Source organism: Rhinopithecus bieti, unplaced genomic scaffold (assembly GCF_001698545.2).
Source record: "Rhinopithecus bieti isolate Rb0 unplaced genomic scaffold, ASM169854v2 scaffold_3040, whole genome shotgun sequence".
NCBI classification, from domain to species: domain Eukaryota; kingdom Metazoa; phylum Chordata; class Mammalia; order Primates; family Cercopithecidae; genus Rhinopithecus; species Rhinopithecus bieti.
Genome location: NW_016804657.1, coordinates 248,561 through 267,273, shown reverse-complemented (window position 1 = coordinate 267,273; position 18,713 = coordinate 248,561). Strand labels below are relative to the sequence as shown.

Sequence of the window (18,713 nt, the reverse complement as noted above, 5' to 3'; positions counted from 1 at the left end):
CTGTATCCTTGGTCCCTAAGTCCAAGGAACTAATCCCTGGGATAGCGCTGTCCAGTAGAATTTCTGGAATGATGCAAATGTTGTACTTCTGTGCTGTCCAACATGGTAGCCTCATGTAGTTACAGAGCCCTTGAAATGTGGATAGTATAGCTAAGGAACTGAATGTTTACTTTTATTTCATTCTAATTAATCTTAACTTAAATAGCCATCTTACTTGACAGTGCAGCTCTAGATACTTCTTATCCTGGATCACAGTGGAATCACCTGAGATGTCTTTTTAAAAGTTCTGACACCTGGTGCCTGAGCCTCGCCCCTAAGATTCGATTTCGTTGATCTAGGTTGGGGCTCAGGGGATCAGATTTTTTTTTTTTTTTAAAAAAACAACCCAGGTGATTCTCCTGGAAGCCAGCGTTGGGAATCACTAATCCAAAGCTGTCTACCACACCCTCAGGGATTGGGAGGTCCCTCTTGTCATAGCTTTGCCCAGGGTGTATGTTTGGGCCTTCAATTCCTCTGGCCCTGCCTAACGCCCCTCTCCCCATGGAAAGCCACACCCTCAGTCTCCTCTCCAGCTCCAGTAGGAAGGTCAAGCCCGAACAAGGGTCCTCACGCAGACTCCTGACTCTCCCCCGCTAAACACACTCACTTCCCAGCCTGGAAACAGGACTCATTCACCTCAGAGCCTGCAAGGACCTAGCCAGCTCCCTCTGCCCTGGTCAGCAGGGCTCAACGGTCAAGGAGCCTTATCCTCACAGGCCCCCGGGGTCCTTGGACAGAGCCCAACCAGCCATTTTCCTAGGCTGGGCAGGAGCAGGGGCTGGTGACCAGGCCTGGGGGTTGGCCACTTTCTGCCCAATACGACCAGATATGCAGATGAATGTGTTTGGGACAGCAATAATACAGGAGGTTTTGGTAACAAGACTGAAACTTGGAGAGAACCTTCCTCCCCTGTGTTTTGTGGAAAAAGGTTCTCTGAGCTGGGGTTCATCCAGCAACTGCTGCCCACCCACCCTGATGTTTGCCACCCACACCCCAAAAGCAACTTTCCCACGACTCACATGGCAGCTTGTGCACTTCTTTTATTATTAAATATATAAGCAGCTTCCTATCTTTTAAATAGATATTTAAATGACTTTATATAAAATAATTCACCACTTCCAAGTATAAAAACAAAATCTCACAGTGCGTGAGCCAATGTCCTCTCTCGACTTCTCAGAGAACAGAAGGGGTTCCTGAGCAGGTAGCCTGGGGGGGACACCAGAGGCGGCTCTGGGGCTCCTCCTGCTCTGATGCCACCAAGTGCTCACAAAGAGCTTCTGCAGTGGGTTGGATTGCTTTTTTGACCTTTAAAATATTATATGTTTAAGGTAGGGGGATGAAGGGGGAATGCCTTTTTTTTTTGTTTTTTTTTCTTCCATTTTAAAATATGTGTTTTCTAGCATCAAATATAGAGGCTGTGACTAGAAGGCTAAGCCCCATATGCAAGTTCACTGCCCTTCCCTTAGCTGTCAGCATCAGGACAGGGGAGGTGGGGCCAGCAGACCCTCACTTTCCTGGGCACGAAGGGAAAGTCACGGGCCCAGTGGCCAGGTAGGGTAGGGTCTCTCAGTGGAGGACCCAGGGCAGCAGGAGGAGGCACACAGCAGCACAAAGGAACCCAGGGGCAACTGGCAGCCCTGTCGCCTGTTGCCTAGGCCTCAGAGCCACCACCATGGGCTGGCCACGAGGTGGAGGCCCTCCAAGCATTGGAAGCTGAGGCCTGGCTCTCCTGATTGCTCTTCCACCCTGGCTCGCCTGGTTAGAGGTGATGGTAGACGGGTGGGTGAGAGTTGGAGGTTATCACTGCCAACCAAGGTCAGGAGGAAAGAAGGGTGAGAAGTGGACGGGAGCTGGGTGCCATGCAGGTGGAGCTGAGATGCAGCCCAGCCCACGGCTCCTGACAGGGATAACCTGCTCAGCTCCAGGTTCCTGTCAGCAGCAGGGAAAGGACACTGGGCTGGGGTTTGGGAGTGCAGACCCTCCCCCAACCTCAGGGGCATACCTATATTTCAAAGGCCCATCTTCAGTCAGAGCTCGCCCTGCAGCCTCTCTGTCTGTGCCCTCCCCTCCCTGGCTCTCTCCCACTAGTTCCTTCCCTCTTGGGAATGTCAAAGTGCAAGATGCAGAAACCTGGGCAAACAACACAGCCTAAAGACCAGCTCTGGCTGGCAGCCCAGGAGGTTCTCCCACCCCACTCCACCCCGGGGAGTCAAAGGCCAGGTCAGGAGAAGGTCAGGGCTGAGGGGCTCCCTCAGTCGACTGGTGAGGCCAGCTCAGTGCAGGAGGCTGGGGAGAGGCTGGAGAGTGGAGGACGGATGGATGCTGGCTCATGGATGGACGGGGGCAGGCTGTTCAGCAGGCTGGTACAGTGTTCACAGTGCAATGGCTTCCTTCATGAGGGGAGCCTCTGCTTGGCCTCTCGGATAAACTCTGGCAGGTGCTGGAAGGAGGAGAGGCAGAGGCCAGTGCTTGATCCCCCTCTTGGCATCACTGGCAGGTCGGGCAGGTCCTGAGGGCAGGGCTGGCCTCCCCTCTGTGCCTGGCAACCAGCACAGGGCACTTGGGTGAGCCGAGGGTGTAGACCCTTCAGGCTGTCAGTGCAGACCAGCAGGTCCAGAGGCCTCCTCTTCCTGTCTCTCAGGCTGACACCTTTACGGGAAATCAAGCCGACGCTGTCCCGCCCCGTGAACTTCAGGCTCCTCTCTCTGGAGACAGGTCCATGCCTGTCCAGGCTGGGATCCCTTGGCACCAGGCGGGCCCTCTGGGTGCAGGGTTCTTTCACTCCTCAACGTCCACCCTACTTTCCCACAAACCACAGGCTGATGGGTCCCTGGCCTGGGTGCTGGCATGGAGGGGAGGGAGAGGAGGGTGCAGCCCCTGAGGAAAGAGGGTCCTGAGCCGGGCTCGCCGGCCTTCCTCAAGCACATGGGAGCCTCCAGGGCTCACAATAAATAGTGGCAGCATGGGGAGCATCCTCTGGCCTCTCTCAGTCAATGGTCTGCAGGTTGTGACAGAGGGGCCCTAGCCTGGCTGCTCTGGTCCGGTCCTCTGGTGGAGGGCAGACCACATTCCAGGAGGATGGCCGGGGAGGGGTGGTGGTGGACGCCCCATAATGTCTCCTCCCACGGAGAGACTGTCCTGTGCGTCCAGCTGTGGGAGAGAAGGAAAGGCTAGTCAGCAGAGTGGGAGTGTGGGGAGGGTCGTTGAGGACATGGGTTGGGAGGTGTGGCATTCCTGTGGGCTGTTGGCGGTGTTGCAGGCGGGACTTCCTTTCCTCCCTTCCCTAGCCTTTCCAGACACCACAGAGAGACCAGGCGGCTTTCTCTGGCACCAGCCCAGGCCTCTGGCCAAACTGGCCTCACCTCCTATCTCCTTCTGGGGAATCAGGGCCTCAGTGGAAGATAACGGGGCCCAGGAGAGGTCTGGGCAGGGCTGGGAAGAGGGGTTACTCCTCAAGCAGAGGGCTTTGATGAGGAGCAAAGCGGGCACTTGAATGTCTTTGGACCCCTCCTCAGGCAAGGTCATCTCAATGGCCTTGGCCCAGTGAACAAAAGGTGATTCCTGCTAACACTAGCAAAGAAGAATCTTTCATTTCCACCTCCACAGCATTCATCAGAGGGGCATCACATATGATGTTCAAGACAGTAGGGCAGAGCTAGCTGAAGAGGAAGAACTTGCCCCAGAGAGGAAAAGTCTAGAGGTAGTGCCGGGACAAGGAAATTCCCACACTGCCATTTGGCATGCTGACCCCTAAGCAACCCAGCCCCTCCTGGATGGGCCGAGGGCCTTGCCTCCTGCATCATCCATGGGAGTCAGGGCCTTGTCCTCTCCTGCTCCACCCCCATCCTTGTCCCCTTGCCCAGCATCCTCAGGACGCTTTGTTCCCAGAGCAGAAATCCCCTGGACCCCATCCAACAGTTTGACTTTGGACCTTGTGTGGAGCCTCCCTCCCTAACATCCATAGGCCCTACTGGGTAAGGAGGGAAGATGGAACCACAGCCTCTGGCTCCTTGCCCATTCCCATGCTCTAGAGGGAAAGAAGGGGAACCATAAACTGGACATGAGCCATGATGGGTACAGCCAGGCCACAGGCCCAGCTAAGGCCCAGGAGGGGAGAAGGACCCAGTGGGCAAGTTCCAGCCTGCTGCCCCATCTCCTAGCTGCTTAGGGCTGAGGTGCTGGTGTCTGCATTTTCTGTGGCTCTGAGTCCCTATCTCAGTCTCTGCCTCTATGTTTCCCTCTCTCAATTCTTCCATCAGAGCAGCAGTCAGTCTAGGGGCTGGCACTCAATCTCTCCAAGGCCACTGGTGCCTGGCCTGGAGACCACCTTAGGGCTGGACCTGCTGGGCCAAGTGGGATCTGGATGTAGCCCCTTGCCCCGGGTTCCCTCTCCAATCTTGAAGGGAGGAAAATGAAAGCTTGGGACGGGCCTGAGAATAAGCAAGTGGGGAAAGGAGGGTGGGCATGTAGAGGGATGGGACAGAGGGCCAAGACCGTGGCGAGGGGTTTGGGGGACAGGCGACCAGTGGGAAGGGTGTTGTGGCACTGAGCCACCAGCCACCAGTTCTGAGGAAGCCTGGGTCATTTCATAGTCTTGCCAGTGCCCCAGCTGATCCACTCACCCATCTTAGCCCACCCCACTGACAAGGTAGACCCCAGGATTCTAGGTATGTTGTTACTGCTGGCTCTTGTCTAAATAGGTTCCCCTGGTTTTGAGCATTTGCCAAATTCCCTATCTCTCTAGAAGGGGGCCCAGACCTGTCACTCCACACATGGGAGAGCCCTGCGGCTCTGGCTTATACTTGGTAAAGAATGTGACTGGAAACTTGACTCGGCCCCCCCAGCTAGTCAGCCAACCAGCCAATTAGTCAGGAAATCAGCTAGTCAGTTGCTCAATGGGCTCCCCAAGCAACAGCTGGCCAGTTACCAAGATAGTTGGTTGGTTAGTCATTCACCCAGCCAGCTGGTCAGCCAGTCAGTCAGAGTCAGTCAGTTAGCTGGTTAACTGGTCAGCTAGAGGCTGGTCAGTTAGAGACAGCTGGCCAGGGTCAGTCCGTGAGTCAGCCCTGAAGCCAGTCAGTCAATATTTATTTCATGTTTGGCAAATGTGGAGAGGCCTTCTCTGTAGTAGAACCCAGGATGGAAAAAGAAACACAAAAAAAGTGGAAGACAGTTCCTGCCCTCAAGGGGCTTACAATCTTAGGGATGTGGAATGTACACATACATGTAAAATAAGATTAAAAAAATGAAAACAACATCCAAATAAATGCAAATTGATATACTATTAGCCAAATACAAAAAAGCAGGAGGGGCATGACTGAAAGAAGCAGTCAGAAGGTTGTAGAGAAGCCAGGAAGGCTTCCTGATGGGCTGGCTGTGGGCTTGGGTGGGAGGGGGAAGAAGTGGGCCAGCTGGGGTTGCGGGGGCCAAAGGTAAGGAACAATAGGGTCACAGCTACATCAACAATATGGGCAAGGACAACAACAGGCACTCATCAATGTGCAGGAGTCACAAATGGGAGGGCTACAGAGATGACAGAATTAGGATTTCAAACAACTTCAATAGGTTCGGGTGATGGGCAGAAACCAACAAGGTGGCTTTAGCAAAGGTGAATATGAACTGCACTTTGGTTAAAAAAGTTAAGTTGTCCAAGTACAGGGTAGAGATGGTCTGGCTTGACAGAGGTTTATGGGAAACGGAACTAGGGGTTTTAATAGACCACAAGCTCAACATATGACAACAGTATGATGCAGTTGTTAAGAAAAAAACTAATGCAATCTTAATCTGCACAAATAGAAGAATACTGTCCATATCAAGGAAGGTAACAGTCCCACTGTACTCTCTCTGAGCTGGTCAGACATCTGGAGTACTGTGTCCGGGGCTGGGCGCCACATTTTCAGAGGGACATTGACAAACGAGTGTGTCCAGGATGGTGAGGGGTCTGAAAACCATATCATATAAGGAACGTTTGAGGGACTTGGCCATTCTTAGCTTAGAGAATTCTCAAAGGGGACGTGGATACCTGACTTGAAATATCTGAGGGCTTTCATGAGAACAGAAGGGAGGAGCAGTATGGAGGGGGCAGGGAAGCCAGTTTTGCCTCGCATGAGGAAGACGTTTCTCCCAGTCTGACTGGAAGATGGCATGGGCTGTGGCTAGGCAGGGAGCTGGCCTGGAACTGGGAGTGTGTGACAGTCAGCTGGCTGGCTCCCTGTTGGGGACATGGAGAGGGGCAGTCCCTTTGGGGTGTGACCCAGGGCCAAATGACCCCCGAGAGCCCTTCCAAGACTCAGGTTCTATCTCAACATGATCCTAAAAGCAAGGAAGCAGAACTGTCCTTGGCTGGGGAGGAGGGACAACTGGTGGTGTGGGGGCTATCTGGCAAGCAGCTGCTGTTGGAGGGTCTTGGCAGCCAAGCCAAGAATATAGGGCTTGCAGTGGCTGCCACACAGAGCTACTGAAGATTCCCCAGGCGGGTAAAGACCTTATAAAGGCCATATATGAAGAAGGGGGGTTTAGCTGCTCTGAGGTCAAAGATGGCAGCAACCCTAGAAGCCCAGTGCAGAGGTAATGGTCCCTGGCCTCAGCGGGGGTGGATGGAATGGAGGGGCTGGGGGATAGCTGAGGACCTGGAAAGGAGAGGGTGGCTGGACCTGGCTGGGAATGTATAGAAAGGGAACTGGAGAGAGGCAAGGGAGTCAGTGTGGGGGTCTCAGGGGAATTGGTGTCACCAACAGGTGAGGGTGACTGGAAAAGGGTATAGCTAAGTTTTAGGAGTAGAGATCAAAATCAGAATCTTACCTTAGAATCCCTCTATACTGGCAGTTCCACCTGTCTGTCCTCATCCTGAGTCAGGGGGCTGTAGGCAGAGCACAGCACTGGCATTAGACATCAGCAGGAGCAGGGGAGTAAGGGGACCCCGTAAGTTTACCCCTAAGCCCCACACATGCTCTAGGCCCTCTCAGATTGAAAAAACCCAGAACTGTCTAACTCTAAGGAGAAATCAGGAAAAAGCCCAGATATCTGGGAAAGGAGAGAAGACCGTGTCTACCCCATCCTGTTTCGCAGCTCCATTTCCTCAGAGCAAGCAGGAGAGCCCCACCACCACGAAGAGGGGAAACAGATCCCAAGCCAGGCCCCCAGTGCCTCCCAGAGCCCCACCTCAAGCTCTCACCTGCCTTCTGGCTGCTCCAAGGGAGAATCCGCTCTCTGAGGCTCTTGACGGCTCTGAGGACAGGAAAGAGCATCTCACTGAGGAGCCAGGGGAGGGTGGGGTGACGGTGGCCCCATCCCCAGTAAGGGCTGCCCCAGGTATTTATGAGAGAGTTGCAAGAGTCCTCCCAGCTTCCCAAAAGTGGGGATCAGCCAGAGGCCTAAGGGAGATTTGTGAGGTCTCTCTGCTGATGGTGTTCCCTCTCCTCTCCCCACGCCCTTGCAGGCTGCTCCCTATCAGTCCTCCTGTCCCAGGCTCTGCAGAACTCCCAGTGTACGTCCACCCTGACACACTCACACAACATTGCTCTCCTCCTCCAGCTCCCCGCCCGTCTGGATGTCATCCTGTTGTCAGCCCAAGAATATTCTCTCCCCTTCCCTTCTGCTCCACTCCCTTCCCATTGACCTTATAGCTTGAGCCTTCCCAATTCTCGAAGCAATCCTCAATTTCTACCTCTCATCCTCTGTGCTGAGCCAGCCCCTAGCTCTCTGCGTCTGAAGAACTCAGGCCACAACCGAGCTGTCCCCCTCACCTGCACCCCTGCCAGGCTCTGCCCTGCCCTAAGGGACGCCCTCTTTTTCCTCATGGGGATCTGCTCACCCGCCGCCTCCGCCTGTAGAACAAGAGGCCTCCGACGGCCAGCAAGACCAGGATGACACCGGGCACCAGCAGGTGGAAGACAGACTCCTGGAGCTGTGGGCTGGAGGATCCCTCGCGCTGCCTCTCATGGCCTGTGTCAGTCAAAGGAACGGAGTTAAAACGGGCCAGGGGCCTGGCTGCCCCTTCACTTGCTGGTCCTCCTTCCGGCTCTGCGGGGCTCCTCCGATCCCTGGTGCTCCTCCTGCCCTCCAGCTCCCCAAGGGGCAGCATGCTGCCCGAGGAGTGGCTTCTGGAAAGCTGTGGCTGAGCAGAGAGGGTGGAGGGGTTGCTGAGGCCTTGGGGGCGCAGTGGTGAGGTCCTGGGAGAGCCTGGCTCCGGGGGGTCTCTCAGCAGGGCAGATGGATGGTCTGTCTTCTGGGGTATGTGATTCCAGTCCTGGCCAGTGGGCTTCACGGGACCCACCCTGGGCAAAGCGGTACCAGTTACATCTGCCAGCTGTTGGCCCTTTGCTGATGCAGGGAGTGGAGAAGATGCTGAGAGGAAGTTGTTGGGTTTGGCGGGCTCTGTCTGCATGCTGCCCCCTCCTGGCCTGGAGGGGTAAAGCTCTGTCCCTTGGGGTACGGGAAGCTCACTGGCCTCTCCAGAGGCTTCTTCTGGGGCCCAGTTAGTGCCCATTGCTGAATCAAGAATATCCTCCATCCCGGGGTTGAAGGCCCCGACAGAGGGGCGAGGCTGTGGTGAGCCACCGATGGTGCTGTCCTTGACAACCGGGGTCTCTGGCGGCTCAAGGCTCTGGCAGGTGCTCCTGGGTGGTCGCTGCTTGGCACTGCCTGGATCCACTGTGCGCAGGGGCTGCTCACCAGGCAAGAGGGAGCTGCCCTCAGTTCCCTCAGAGTCATCCCAGGTCAAGCCAGCCATAGGGGCCATGGAGGGGGCGAGGGGTTGATGAGGGGAGACAGAGGCCGGGTCACTGCTAGGGATGGCTTTAGGGTACAGGCAGTTGCAATCAGGCTTGGTCACCACATCTGAAAGAACCATAGAGAGAGGGAGAGAGAAAGATGGGGAGGAGATAGAGTCACTAGCCTCCAGCACAGCTTTCCTAGAGCGGGGCAAGAGGGGAATATGAGTCTGGGGGGCCCTCATCTCCTAGCTCAGCCCTGGGGCTGAGAAGAGGATGGGACTAGAGTGGGTGCTCATAACACAGGGAAGGTGCCATATGCAGGGTCTCATGGGCAGTGACAAAGAACAGGGTTGAGATGCACACACTGGGGGTTGGGGAGAAAGAAGATAAGAGAACAGTCCATGCAAGGGTACCCACTGGCCACAGGCCAAGCTAGGGGTGAGCAGCAGCCAGGTCAGGAGGTTGAACAGTTGCCTTCCAGACCAACACAAGACAACTTCAAGCCCCAAAGACACTGGTTTCATGCATAGCCAGGAGCCACACAGCCACAGCCACAGCCCCAGGCAGGAACAAGCTGGGGCTAGAATGCAGCCAAGTCTTGAAGCCTTGGGATTGAAGCAACCAGACCAGACTTGGCCACTGGCAGGTTGCAGGGCCCTAGACCCTGCCTTGGGAAGCAAGGTTGAACGTAGGAGGGCATGTGTGGCATGAGACGCAGAGACGAGGACACGCAGTGTACACATGTATGCAGCTGAGCCAGCCCTGGGAGTTCCAATGATGCTCAGACTTCAAATCCAGCCTTGTCCCTTGAGGGAACGCCCAAGGCATCCTGGGGACTTCTGGAGCCAGGGTATCATGGTGATTCGCAGCAGAGCTCCTGGAGTAAGGGCCCTGACTCCCAGATGGGTGTCAGCTGTCTCCACAGAACCCCCCACACGTTCAGCCAGCCTGCAGAGCCAGTGGGGAAAGCTTCCATACCTACAGGGCTCCCAAGACAGGCTCCCTTTTCCACTCCCTAATCTCAAGGCACCAGCATGATCCTTCTTGACGCTGCCGCATGCAGACATAAGTAGGTGTGCATGCACACACATATCAGAAAAGACATGTGCCCAGGACCAGAGGCATGTGAAGCCACATATGTACACGGAACAAGCACATTCATGCATACAAGAACACAAGTAGCAGCCAGGCTGCCTCCCCAGGGGTCCCCCCAGCTTCACATCTCACCTCCCAATCCCCATTCCATATACCACCGCCCCCACACACTTCCTGGCCCCTGCCATGCTTACCTTGGCCGGAGCATTCAGCAAAGCTGTTGTTGCAGTTCTTGCTGAAAATATTCCAGTCCTTGTCAAGGAGATTCTTTGTTTCATTAAAGACATTCTTGACCTTCTCCAGCAACTGGAGAGGTGTCTCATAGAAAGTTCGGACGCAGGCCTGGAAGGAGATCAGGGCCCCCTTTTGTGAGCATGACCATTGGCCCCATGTCTCCGTCTTGTTTGTCAAATTCCCTTGGCCTTTCTCACATCTGTCTTCTTTTTCCCTTTTGTTTCCTCCCTCCCCTTTCCCCTGGTTTGCAGCAGAATGAGTCCTGAGGTTATGAGATGTGTCATTTATTCACCGACCCATTCAACACATGTTTATGTGCCAGGCATATGGTAATTACCTGGGAATCACGCAATGAACAAGAGAGAGGTGGTTCCTGGCTGAGTCGGACACTGAGTCCAGTAGGGACTTAACACATTGTTACAAGTGCAATGAGTCCTATGAAGAAGTACTGGGTCATCCGATGGTGTGAAACAAGGGAAACTAAACAAGTGTTCAGGGAGAATTTCCCCAAGGAATCAACTAAAAGATGAGCAAGAGTTAACCAGGAAAGAGATGGGATTCCAGAGAGCTGTCCAGGCTGCAAGAACAGACTGTGCAAAGGTCCTGAGGCAAGAAAATGCATGAAAGGTCCAAAGACTAAAAGAAGGCTGGCGTGGCTGCAGCACTACCATCTAGGAGGAGCATGGCAAGAGATGCAAAAGGAGAGAGGTTAGCAAGGGCCAGGTCTTGAGGGCCTCGTGGGCCAAGCCCAGAACTTTTAGTTTTGTCCACAGAGCAAAGGGAAAACATCTGAAGGGGTGTTAGGGGTGGGCGGTGGCATGGTAAGAGTTGAGTTTGAGAAAAATCATCGAGCTGCAGTGTGGAGAAGGGAACGGGGCAGCCGCCAGGTCTGTGGGTCCTTTGCTGGCATTGGTGTGTCTTGGCGGAAGGGCTGAGGAGGTCCCAGCCTGTCTTCTGTGCTGCCCAAGGGGCCCCGGCTTCCTACACCTACTAGAACTCTGAGAAGCTACATCATCCTGAGTCTTCTCCCACCTCTCAAGCTGTTCCTTCTGTCTCCTTACCAAGCTCCCCTTCTCCTCCTGATGTCCAAATGCTGCTATCCCTCAGGGTTCACTCCCGGGCCCACCTCTCCTTTCACACAAGGCCATGCCATGCATGCCCACAGCTTCATCCAGGGCCTAACTGCCACTGAATCACAAATACCAAGTTTTTCCTTAAACTGAGCTTCACAGGGAAGAACCATGGGCTTTTCTAAGCTGTGAAGTCCTTGAAGGCATCGCTGCATCCCCGTGGCCTGTGCACAGTCGGCCCTTAAGAAATGTTTACCAGATAGGCCAGGCACGGTGGCTCATGCCTCTAATCCCAGTGCTTTGGGAGGTTGAGGCAGGTTGATCACGAGGTCAGGCGAGATCAGCCTGACCAACATGGTGAAACCTTGTCTTTACTAAAAAGAAAAAAATTAGCTGGGCATGGTGGCACGTGCCTGAAATCCCAGCTACTCGGGAGGCTGAGGCAGGAGAATCACTTGAACCCAGGAAGCAGAGGTTGCAGTGAGCTGAGATGGCTATGAGTTGGGCACACCTCACTATGCCCAACTTTTTTTTTTTTTAGATGGAGTCTCACTCTGAGTTCCCTCAGGAGCTCCAAATCCCTCCCACTGTCTTCTCCGGAGACTTGATGGGAGCTAGCTCCTCCAGCTTCACCACCCTCTCTCCTGAAGCCTGCCCCACAGCATTCACACCTGTCTATGGGTGAACATCCAAGGGGGTCATAATCATCAGTGGGACAGCTGCTTAAGATGCAGATTCCTGCGGTCACTTTTTTTTTTTAGATGGAGTTTTGATCTCGGCTCACTGCAACCTCCGCCACCCTGGTTCAAGCGATTCTCCTGCCTCAGCCTCCCGAGTAGCTGGGATTACAGGCATATGCCACCACCCCCTGCTAATTTTTGTATTTTTAGTAGAGATGGGGTTTCACCCTGTTGGGCAGGCTGGTCTTGAACTCCTGACCTCAGGTGATCCACCTGCCTCGGCCTCCCAAAGTGCCAGGATTAGAGGTATGAGCCACCGTGCCTGGCCCTGGAGCCACTCTTAAACCCAGTATATCAGACTCTCTAGGGGTGTGTCTGGGAATATGCATTTTCAACATATTCCCCAAGTGATTCTTAGGAATCTTAATGTTAGAAAATCACAGATTTAGTACCTGTCTTATTAAAAATGTTTTCCTGGCCAGGCACAGTAACTCACATTTGTAATCCCAGCACTCTGGGAGGCCAAGGCAGACAGATTGCTTGAGCCTGGGAGTTTGAGACCAGCCTGGGCAACATGGTGAAACCCTGTCTCTACAAAAAATAGCTGGGCATAGTGGGGTGTGCCTGTTGTCCCAGCTACTCAGGAGACTGAAGTCAGAGGATCAATTGACCCTGGGAGGTTGGGGCTGCAGTGAGCTGTGATTGCACCGCTAAACTTCAGCCTGGGTGACAGAGTAAGACCCTGTCTCAAAACAATGACGACAACAGAAACAGAACAAAAAGTCCCCCCTCAATCACATACTCCCTCCAGCTATATCTCTTTTCCTGCCCCCATTCGGATCCAAGTTCTTCCACAGTGGTGTCTCTACTTCCTTTCTATTCGCCCTGATCCGGCACCTGTGACACATTGCCAAATCCAATGGATAATTTTAGCTCTCACCTTGCTTGATTTCTCCACCCTCTTTTATGAAATTCCATCCCTTTTTCCATCTTGGAACCCAATGCCTTGACTCTGTACTCTCCCTCTTTTCCTCCCACCTTCAGGCTGCCCCTTGCCAAGTCCGCCGTCCTCTGCTTGCCCTCCAAATGCTGGGTTCCTGGGCCTGCTTTTCTTCTCACAGTGTCTGTGCTGTCCAGTCCCATGGCTTCACAGATAAGCCGAACCCCCATGCCTCATAGATCTGTGCATTGCCGGTCACACTGAAGACCCGCACACCCAGCTGCCTGCTCAACGTCTCCACTCACTATTTCATGAGCACCTCACATCTGCTGTGCCCCAGACTGAACCGTCTTCCCTCAAACCTGCTCTGCCCATGGATCATCCCCATTTCAGCATCATTGGAATATCCAGGTGCTCAAGACAAAAACCATCTTTGGCTTTTCCTTTCCCTCAGCTTCTCACATCCACTGCACATACCAAGTCTTGTTGATTCTGGCCCCCCCAAACCCATGGGAAAATGTCCAGTCCATTTGCCTCCACCTTCACTGTACCACCTCGTCCAAGCCGCCAATGTGTCTAGCCTGGACTCTCACCTTCTGCTGGTCTCCCAGCCTCCATTCCTGCCCCTGTGGTTTATCCTCCACACAGCAACCAGGTCAGTCTTACAACCTGAGAGTAAGCCACATCCTGTTCATGACAGCTTCCCTCACCCTTAAGACAGAATCCCACATCTCTAAAACCACACATGATCTGGCGTCTGCCTTCTCTCCTCTTCCTCCTTCACTTCCCATGTTCTGGCCATGCTTACAACCCTTTGGGTCCCTGAATGTGCACTTTCCTGTTTGTTTACCTTAGGGCTTTGTGCATAGCTTTTCCTGTTCCAGAATGTTCTTCTAGCCTTACCACTTTCAACTCTTACTCATCTTTGGAGCTCAAATCAATATTTGCTTACTCAGAAGCCTTCCTTGTCTCTGCCTCCCCAACTCCATGGAAGTCTGAGTTCCCTGTTGCTCTCCCTGAGCCCTTCATGGTTCTTGTTCCCAGCTCACTCCTCCGCCTCCTTCGGGTCATCTCATTCCTGGTTTACTCTTCTCCAACGCTGTTATTGCCATGCTACATATTGTATATTTTACATACATATTTTGTTAACTGTCTCACCACCACTACCACCACCCCCAAATATAAGTTCCAGGAATGTGGGGATTTTTGTCTGTTTTGATCACAGCTGTTTCCTGGTGTTTCCAGTATCTGGTACACAAGAGACACAAAAACTGCTTGCTGTTGGAATGAACAGTCCTTATAGTTTGTAATTCTATTGACTGGTGTCATGGTTTGTTTAACAGCTGCCAAGCACACTTGACTATAAGCTGCACGGGGTGGGACCATGTATTTTTTGCTCATGACGACATCGTCAGGGCCCAGCATGATCCCTCGTGCCTCCTGCCTGGTAAAGGTTGGTGGGATGACAAATGAGTGAGAGTGAGCAAGCAACGGCGTGAGGCGAGGTGAGCGAACATCCTCTGTGCCTGTGGACCAAGCGGCGCCTCTGTAGCTGCCCTCTGCCCTCACTCAGTGCTCCCGGCCTCAGGGCTTCCTACCTTGTCGTGCTCTTCATAATCCTTGGTGAAGCAGCTCTTCAGCCTCAAAGAGAGTTCCTGCAGCTGCACAATGGCGATAGCATTGGGAGTGTTGTCTCTGAAGCGCATGGTGTCCTCCATTATGTCTTGTACCAGGAGAAATGCCTTCTTAAGGTAGCACACCGGATCTTTCTGAAAAAATAGGAACCTGGGGCTTATAGCCTGGCCATTGTGGCCTGGGAACCCCCAACCCCAGGCAGATGGAGGGTTGCAGCTTGCTCTCCCCCTTCCCCCAGGGGAGGGACCACATCATGCCAGCAACGAGGAGAAAGCTGCCCTCAGCTTGCCTGTCTTTCTCTGTCTTTGGGATCTGGCACTACTGGAGACTGGGTTAGAGTGAAGGAAATGTGGATTCTGATTAGAGAGTTCTCTGGGTTTCTGGAATATGAGGTTTTAATCAGGATGGATGTACATAGGGAAGGTGGGCTCCAGGGAACCTCCCCCTGCCTTTCTTCCTGTCTTCCTCTTGGCTTGCTTTCACAAAAATCTTTTACCATATGGCCCCTTCAAATCCTCCAGGATATGGGGGGGGGGGGGAAAAACTATCTCATGGGTAAAAGGATAACCTCTGTGTTTTGTCTCTCTAAAGAGATGGTAGTTGCCTTGAAGACCCACTCTGCTTTAGCTTCCTACCCCCAGCATCTAGTCCAGTAGGTTCCTAGCAAATGCTACTTCAGGCATGAGTGCTAGAGCAAGTGAGTGAGTGAATAAAATACTGAGGCTATTCTTTGGACCATGAAGTGGTCACCAGTACTAATAGAGGTGCATATGGGTCTGGTGTGTGGAAGCTCAGAGACAGGGGCAACTTCTGGATATCATGGTAGTTTTGCATGAGGCATAAAGATGAACAGATGTGGAATAGTGACTGCGGGGGGGCAGGTGGAAAGGCATGACTGTCATTGGGAAGAGCTTGTGCAAAGATGGGAGGCAGGAAGGAGCAGGGAATGGGGAGGCGGTGTACAGGTTTATGTGGTGGAGAATGGCTAGACCTGGTGTAACCCAGGCTAGACAACCTTGGCTTTCTTCTGGAGTGATGGGGCCCCTGATGGTTTTGGGAGAGTGAGGTAATGGCAGCAGGTTGGCGTTTCAGAAAATTCCCCCTAGTGGTAAGATGAAGAGTGAACTAGAAGCAGGGAGACCAGTTAGGAGGCTCCTGAAATTGTCCAAGCAACTGATTGAGGGGTGAAGGTAGGGATGGAGGAGACAGAACCCAGAGATGCTGAGAGGCAGAACCAGCAGCACTTGGTGGCTTGCTGGGTATGGGGCAAGTCCAGGAAGGGCTGGACTGCCTCCCTGCCTGCTGGTTGGCCTAGTGAAGAGAAGTGACATCCTTAAGCGAAGCATGTGACCTGGAAGAAGTACTGATTTTCCTCAAGCCCTACAGCCAACCTTCCTGGATTCAAATCAGGCCTCTACCACCTACTAGCTATGCTCCTTTCACCTCTCTGTGGATAATAAACAGTATTTGTGTACCACATAGTGGTACTGTCAGAACTAAATTAGCAAAGTGCTTGGTACCTAGTGAGTGTTTGTTATATATCAAGCCAGGAGAAGGGAATGGCAGGGGACTTGAGCCCTGGATGCTGGCACCCCAGAGTTGAGCACCCATGGATCCTCACACTCTCAACCTTTCCAGCTCTAGGCATTCTGCTGCCTTCTGCTGCCTTCATGCTCCCATACACACACCACCCTGGGAGTTGCATGCAGACTAGTGCATGGATTTTGTAAACAGCCATCACTCACCAACTGTTCCTGGTCTACAAACTCAAAGGTAATTTGGCACGAGGTCTCCATCTGACTGTCAATCTGTAAGAGAGAGCAGGCCAATGATGCAGGGTAACCTACAGCTCAACTCAGCCTTCTTCAGAACGGGGACCTTAGCTTCTGAATGGATTGGGGTTTAAACTTCATCCCTGCCAACCACATGTGGAAAGACAGAGTCAAGTCTAGGAGAAGATCAGTGCCTTCCATATGCCCAGGGGAAGGCTGTAGAAGAACAACAAGTCTTTTCCTTCCATCTGCTACCCCAGGAAATCTGACAAATGCCCATTTGTTTTAAGAAATAAATGTCTATAGGTGAATATAGGATATAATCTTCCCTGGGAGGTAGTGAGCACCCTGTCATGGCAGGAATTCAAGCAGAGGCTGGACAAGCTCTGGGGACTGAACATCTGTAGGCGTTGGAGCTGGATACCCTTAAAGTGCTCTTTAGCCCCAGAGCAGCAGTTCTGGGTTTTAAGCCTCAGTGAATGCTGGGGCTCTTGGTCTACCTTGGATTGCTACAGCAACTATATGCAGGAGAAGTAGTGCTAGGGCAAAAGAGGTGGAACGCACAGCCCACAGGCCCCAAGCTCAGGGCCCTGGAGCTGGCCTTAGCCAGTGATGCCCCACCCTGCCTAGCTGGCCAGAGGGATGGTAAATTCCCACTGAGCAGGATGGCAGCCATGACAGCAACCTGATTCTGCCTGGCTGGACCACCTATGGGCCTGATTAGAATGAGATACGGGCTCCTTCATGGCCTAGATGAGCAGGCCATCCCAGCCTCAGGGTATGGGCAAGAGCCAGAAAAGTGAGGGTGGAAGGCTGGGAGTTAAGTGAGCACTTCCCCTCCAAATCTGGGTGGGGCTCTGATGCCAGACTGGCGCCACACATGAGAGTCCAGGAGCTAGACGCAACATCTGGACACAGCAGGCTGCCTGGGCTAGCTTCCCAGAGGAGGCATCCCACTGAGGGACAGCAGACCTCAGAAGCCTTTTCAGAATCAGTGGTTGATATTCCTGGGCAATCACTAACCCAGGCAAGCAGCTGGAAGCCCACCCCATCCACTGCCTGCAGGGGAGTCAGAGAGGGCTTCAGAGCTAGGGAGACCAGAGGTCCTAACTTTGGGAAGGCTAATGAAGGATATCACTGGTGGAGCTAGTGGGAACCACAAGCAATGTCCTGCACTGCCCTATTTTCCTGCCTGCAACTGCTCTCTTTGACCTGCTCCCTGGCTCCTGCCTCCATTTCCCCAGTGGGGAGAAGGTAGAATACAGCATGGCCACACACTCACCAGCCGCTGCAGAGACTGCAGGTGTCCACTCCCAATCATGTGGCTACAGTACTCCGACACCTCCTCGGTGATACTCCTGCTCGCCAGGAGACAGACCAACAACAGCAGGGAGCCCAGCCATGTCTGTGACAGAGAGGGCGTCATTTCTCCCCCGCCCTCACTCTCCCCAGTTATCCCCATGCCCTGCTCACAGCGGAAAAACAAAGGCCTCAAACGTACAATGCTACAGGCTCTGCCCCTTACCTCGGGATACAGCATCCCTCAAATTCAGCTTTCCCAGGATTTCTAGCAGCCACAGCACAACCTTGTTCTACCATGAAAACAACCCAAATGTCACCTACAAGAAGCCTTCCCAGATTAAGCCAAACCTAACTACACATTGAACTAATAGTGACACAGATGGTGTGCCTACCAGTCTAAATTTTAATGACACAGGAAACTCGAGGGCAGGACTTGCATCTACCCATTTTTTCTGTCCCTGCAACATCAACACTGAGCCAAGCACTTTTTGAACTGCCCTCAAGTTCATGTTCATGCACTGGCTTTCAGATGGCAAGCCAGAGACAGCTCCCCTGGGCCCAGCACTTCCTCCCACCTGGTTCAATGCAGATCTGGCTCTGCCACTGGAAAGACTGTGGGATCAAACTCAGTTTCACTGGAACTCAGCCCTTGCCAGAGACCTCTTGGAGCCCTGGGTGTGTGTTTCAAAAGGAGTCCAGCTGACTAATCAGAGGCCCCAGTGCCAGCAATGGGCCATCTCTTGCCTGCCACCTGCCTATTTGAGCACCATCAGGCTTTGCCTCCAGCCAGCCACCTCTTATCATGGCAGGGAAGTTTTCTGAGACCCCTCTTCTCTCCCAGCACCCACCTCGCCCAGTAGCTGCTCAGCACCAGAGTGATGGGACTGGCTCCTGACGCCCTGTCTTTCCTCTTCCTTCCTCTCTTCCTTCTCTTCAATGAGGTCTCCTCATCCCTACCCTTGGCCCTAGGTCTCTCCTTCTTCAGCCAAAAGCAGAGGGACTCTTGGGCTTTCTTTCTCCAGCTTGAGGTCACCTCCTGAGAGCTCCTAAGCCTCCTGGCAGCTGATGCCCCCAGATTCAGGGAAATGCTGGCAGGGTAGGGTGAGGGTTGACACTATCCTGGACTCTGGGTTTTGCCTCAGTAATCCAGATGTTGAGACAAATACTGCAAATAAGTTGCTCACTGGAAAAACACAAGCAGGCTATGAAACAGCCCACAACAATGTGCTAAT

General features: G+C 53.3%; 1 protein-coding gene across 2 annotated transcripts; it reads right to left on the bottom strand.

Annotated features, from left to right (window-relative positions):
• Positions 1 to 1,061: 1,061 nt before the first annotated feature.
• On the bottom strand, positions 1,062 to 17,917 carry CSF1 (colony stimulating factor 1). Of its 2 annotated transcripts, none has more exons than XM_017869609.1 (8): positions 17,462 to 17,913; positions 16,153 to 16,215; positions 14,371 to 14,541; positions 10,043 to 10,190; positions 7,853 to 8,877; positions 7,214 to 7,266; positions 6,841 to 6,898; positions 1,062 to 3,189 (listed from the first exon to the last, which is right to left on the bottom strand). In XM_017869609.1, exons 1-7 carry the CDS (start codon positions 17,717 to 17,719, stop codon positions 6,853 to 6,855), a joined length of 1,764 nt encoding a protein of 587 aa, XP_017725098.1. In that variant the 5' UTR covers positions 17,720 to 17,913; the 3' UTR covers positions 1,062 to 3,189; positions 6,841 to 6,852. The 2 variants fall into 2 exon arrangements, with proteins under 2 accessions (XP_017725098.1, XP_017725099.1); XM_017869610.1 differs by lacking the exon at positions 1,062 to 3,189 and adding an exon at positions 5,725 to 5,980 and having other exon boundaries at positions 17,462 to 17,917.
• Between the last annotated feature and the right edge of the window lie 796 nt (positions 17,918 to 18,713).

Bases quoted from the DNA above. Each gene is read 5' to 3' on its own strand.
- CSF1 (XM_017869610.1), bottom strand. From the start codon at position 17,719: ATGCTGTATCCCGAGGTAAGGGGCAGAGCCTGTAGCATTGTACGTTTG. The intron at 14,542-16,152 runs GTGAGTGATGGC...CTATTTTTTCAG, and splicing joins TTGTAGACCAGGAACAGTTG to AAAGATCCGGTGTGCTACCT. The intron at 7,267-7,852 runs GTGAGCAGATCC...TCCTGTCCTCAG, and splicing joins TCTACAGGCGGAGGCGGCGG to AGCCGTCAAGAGCCTCAGAG.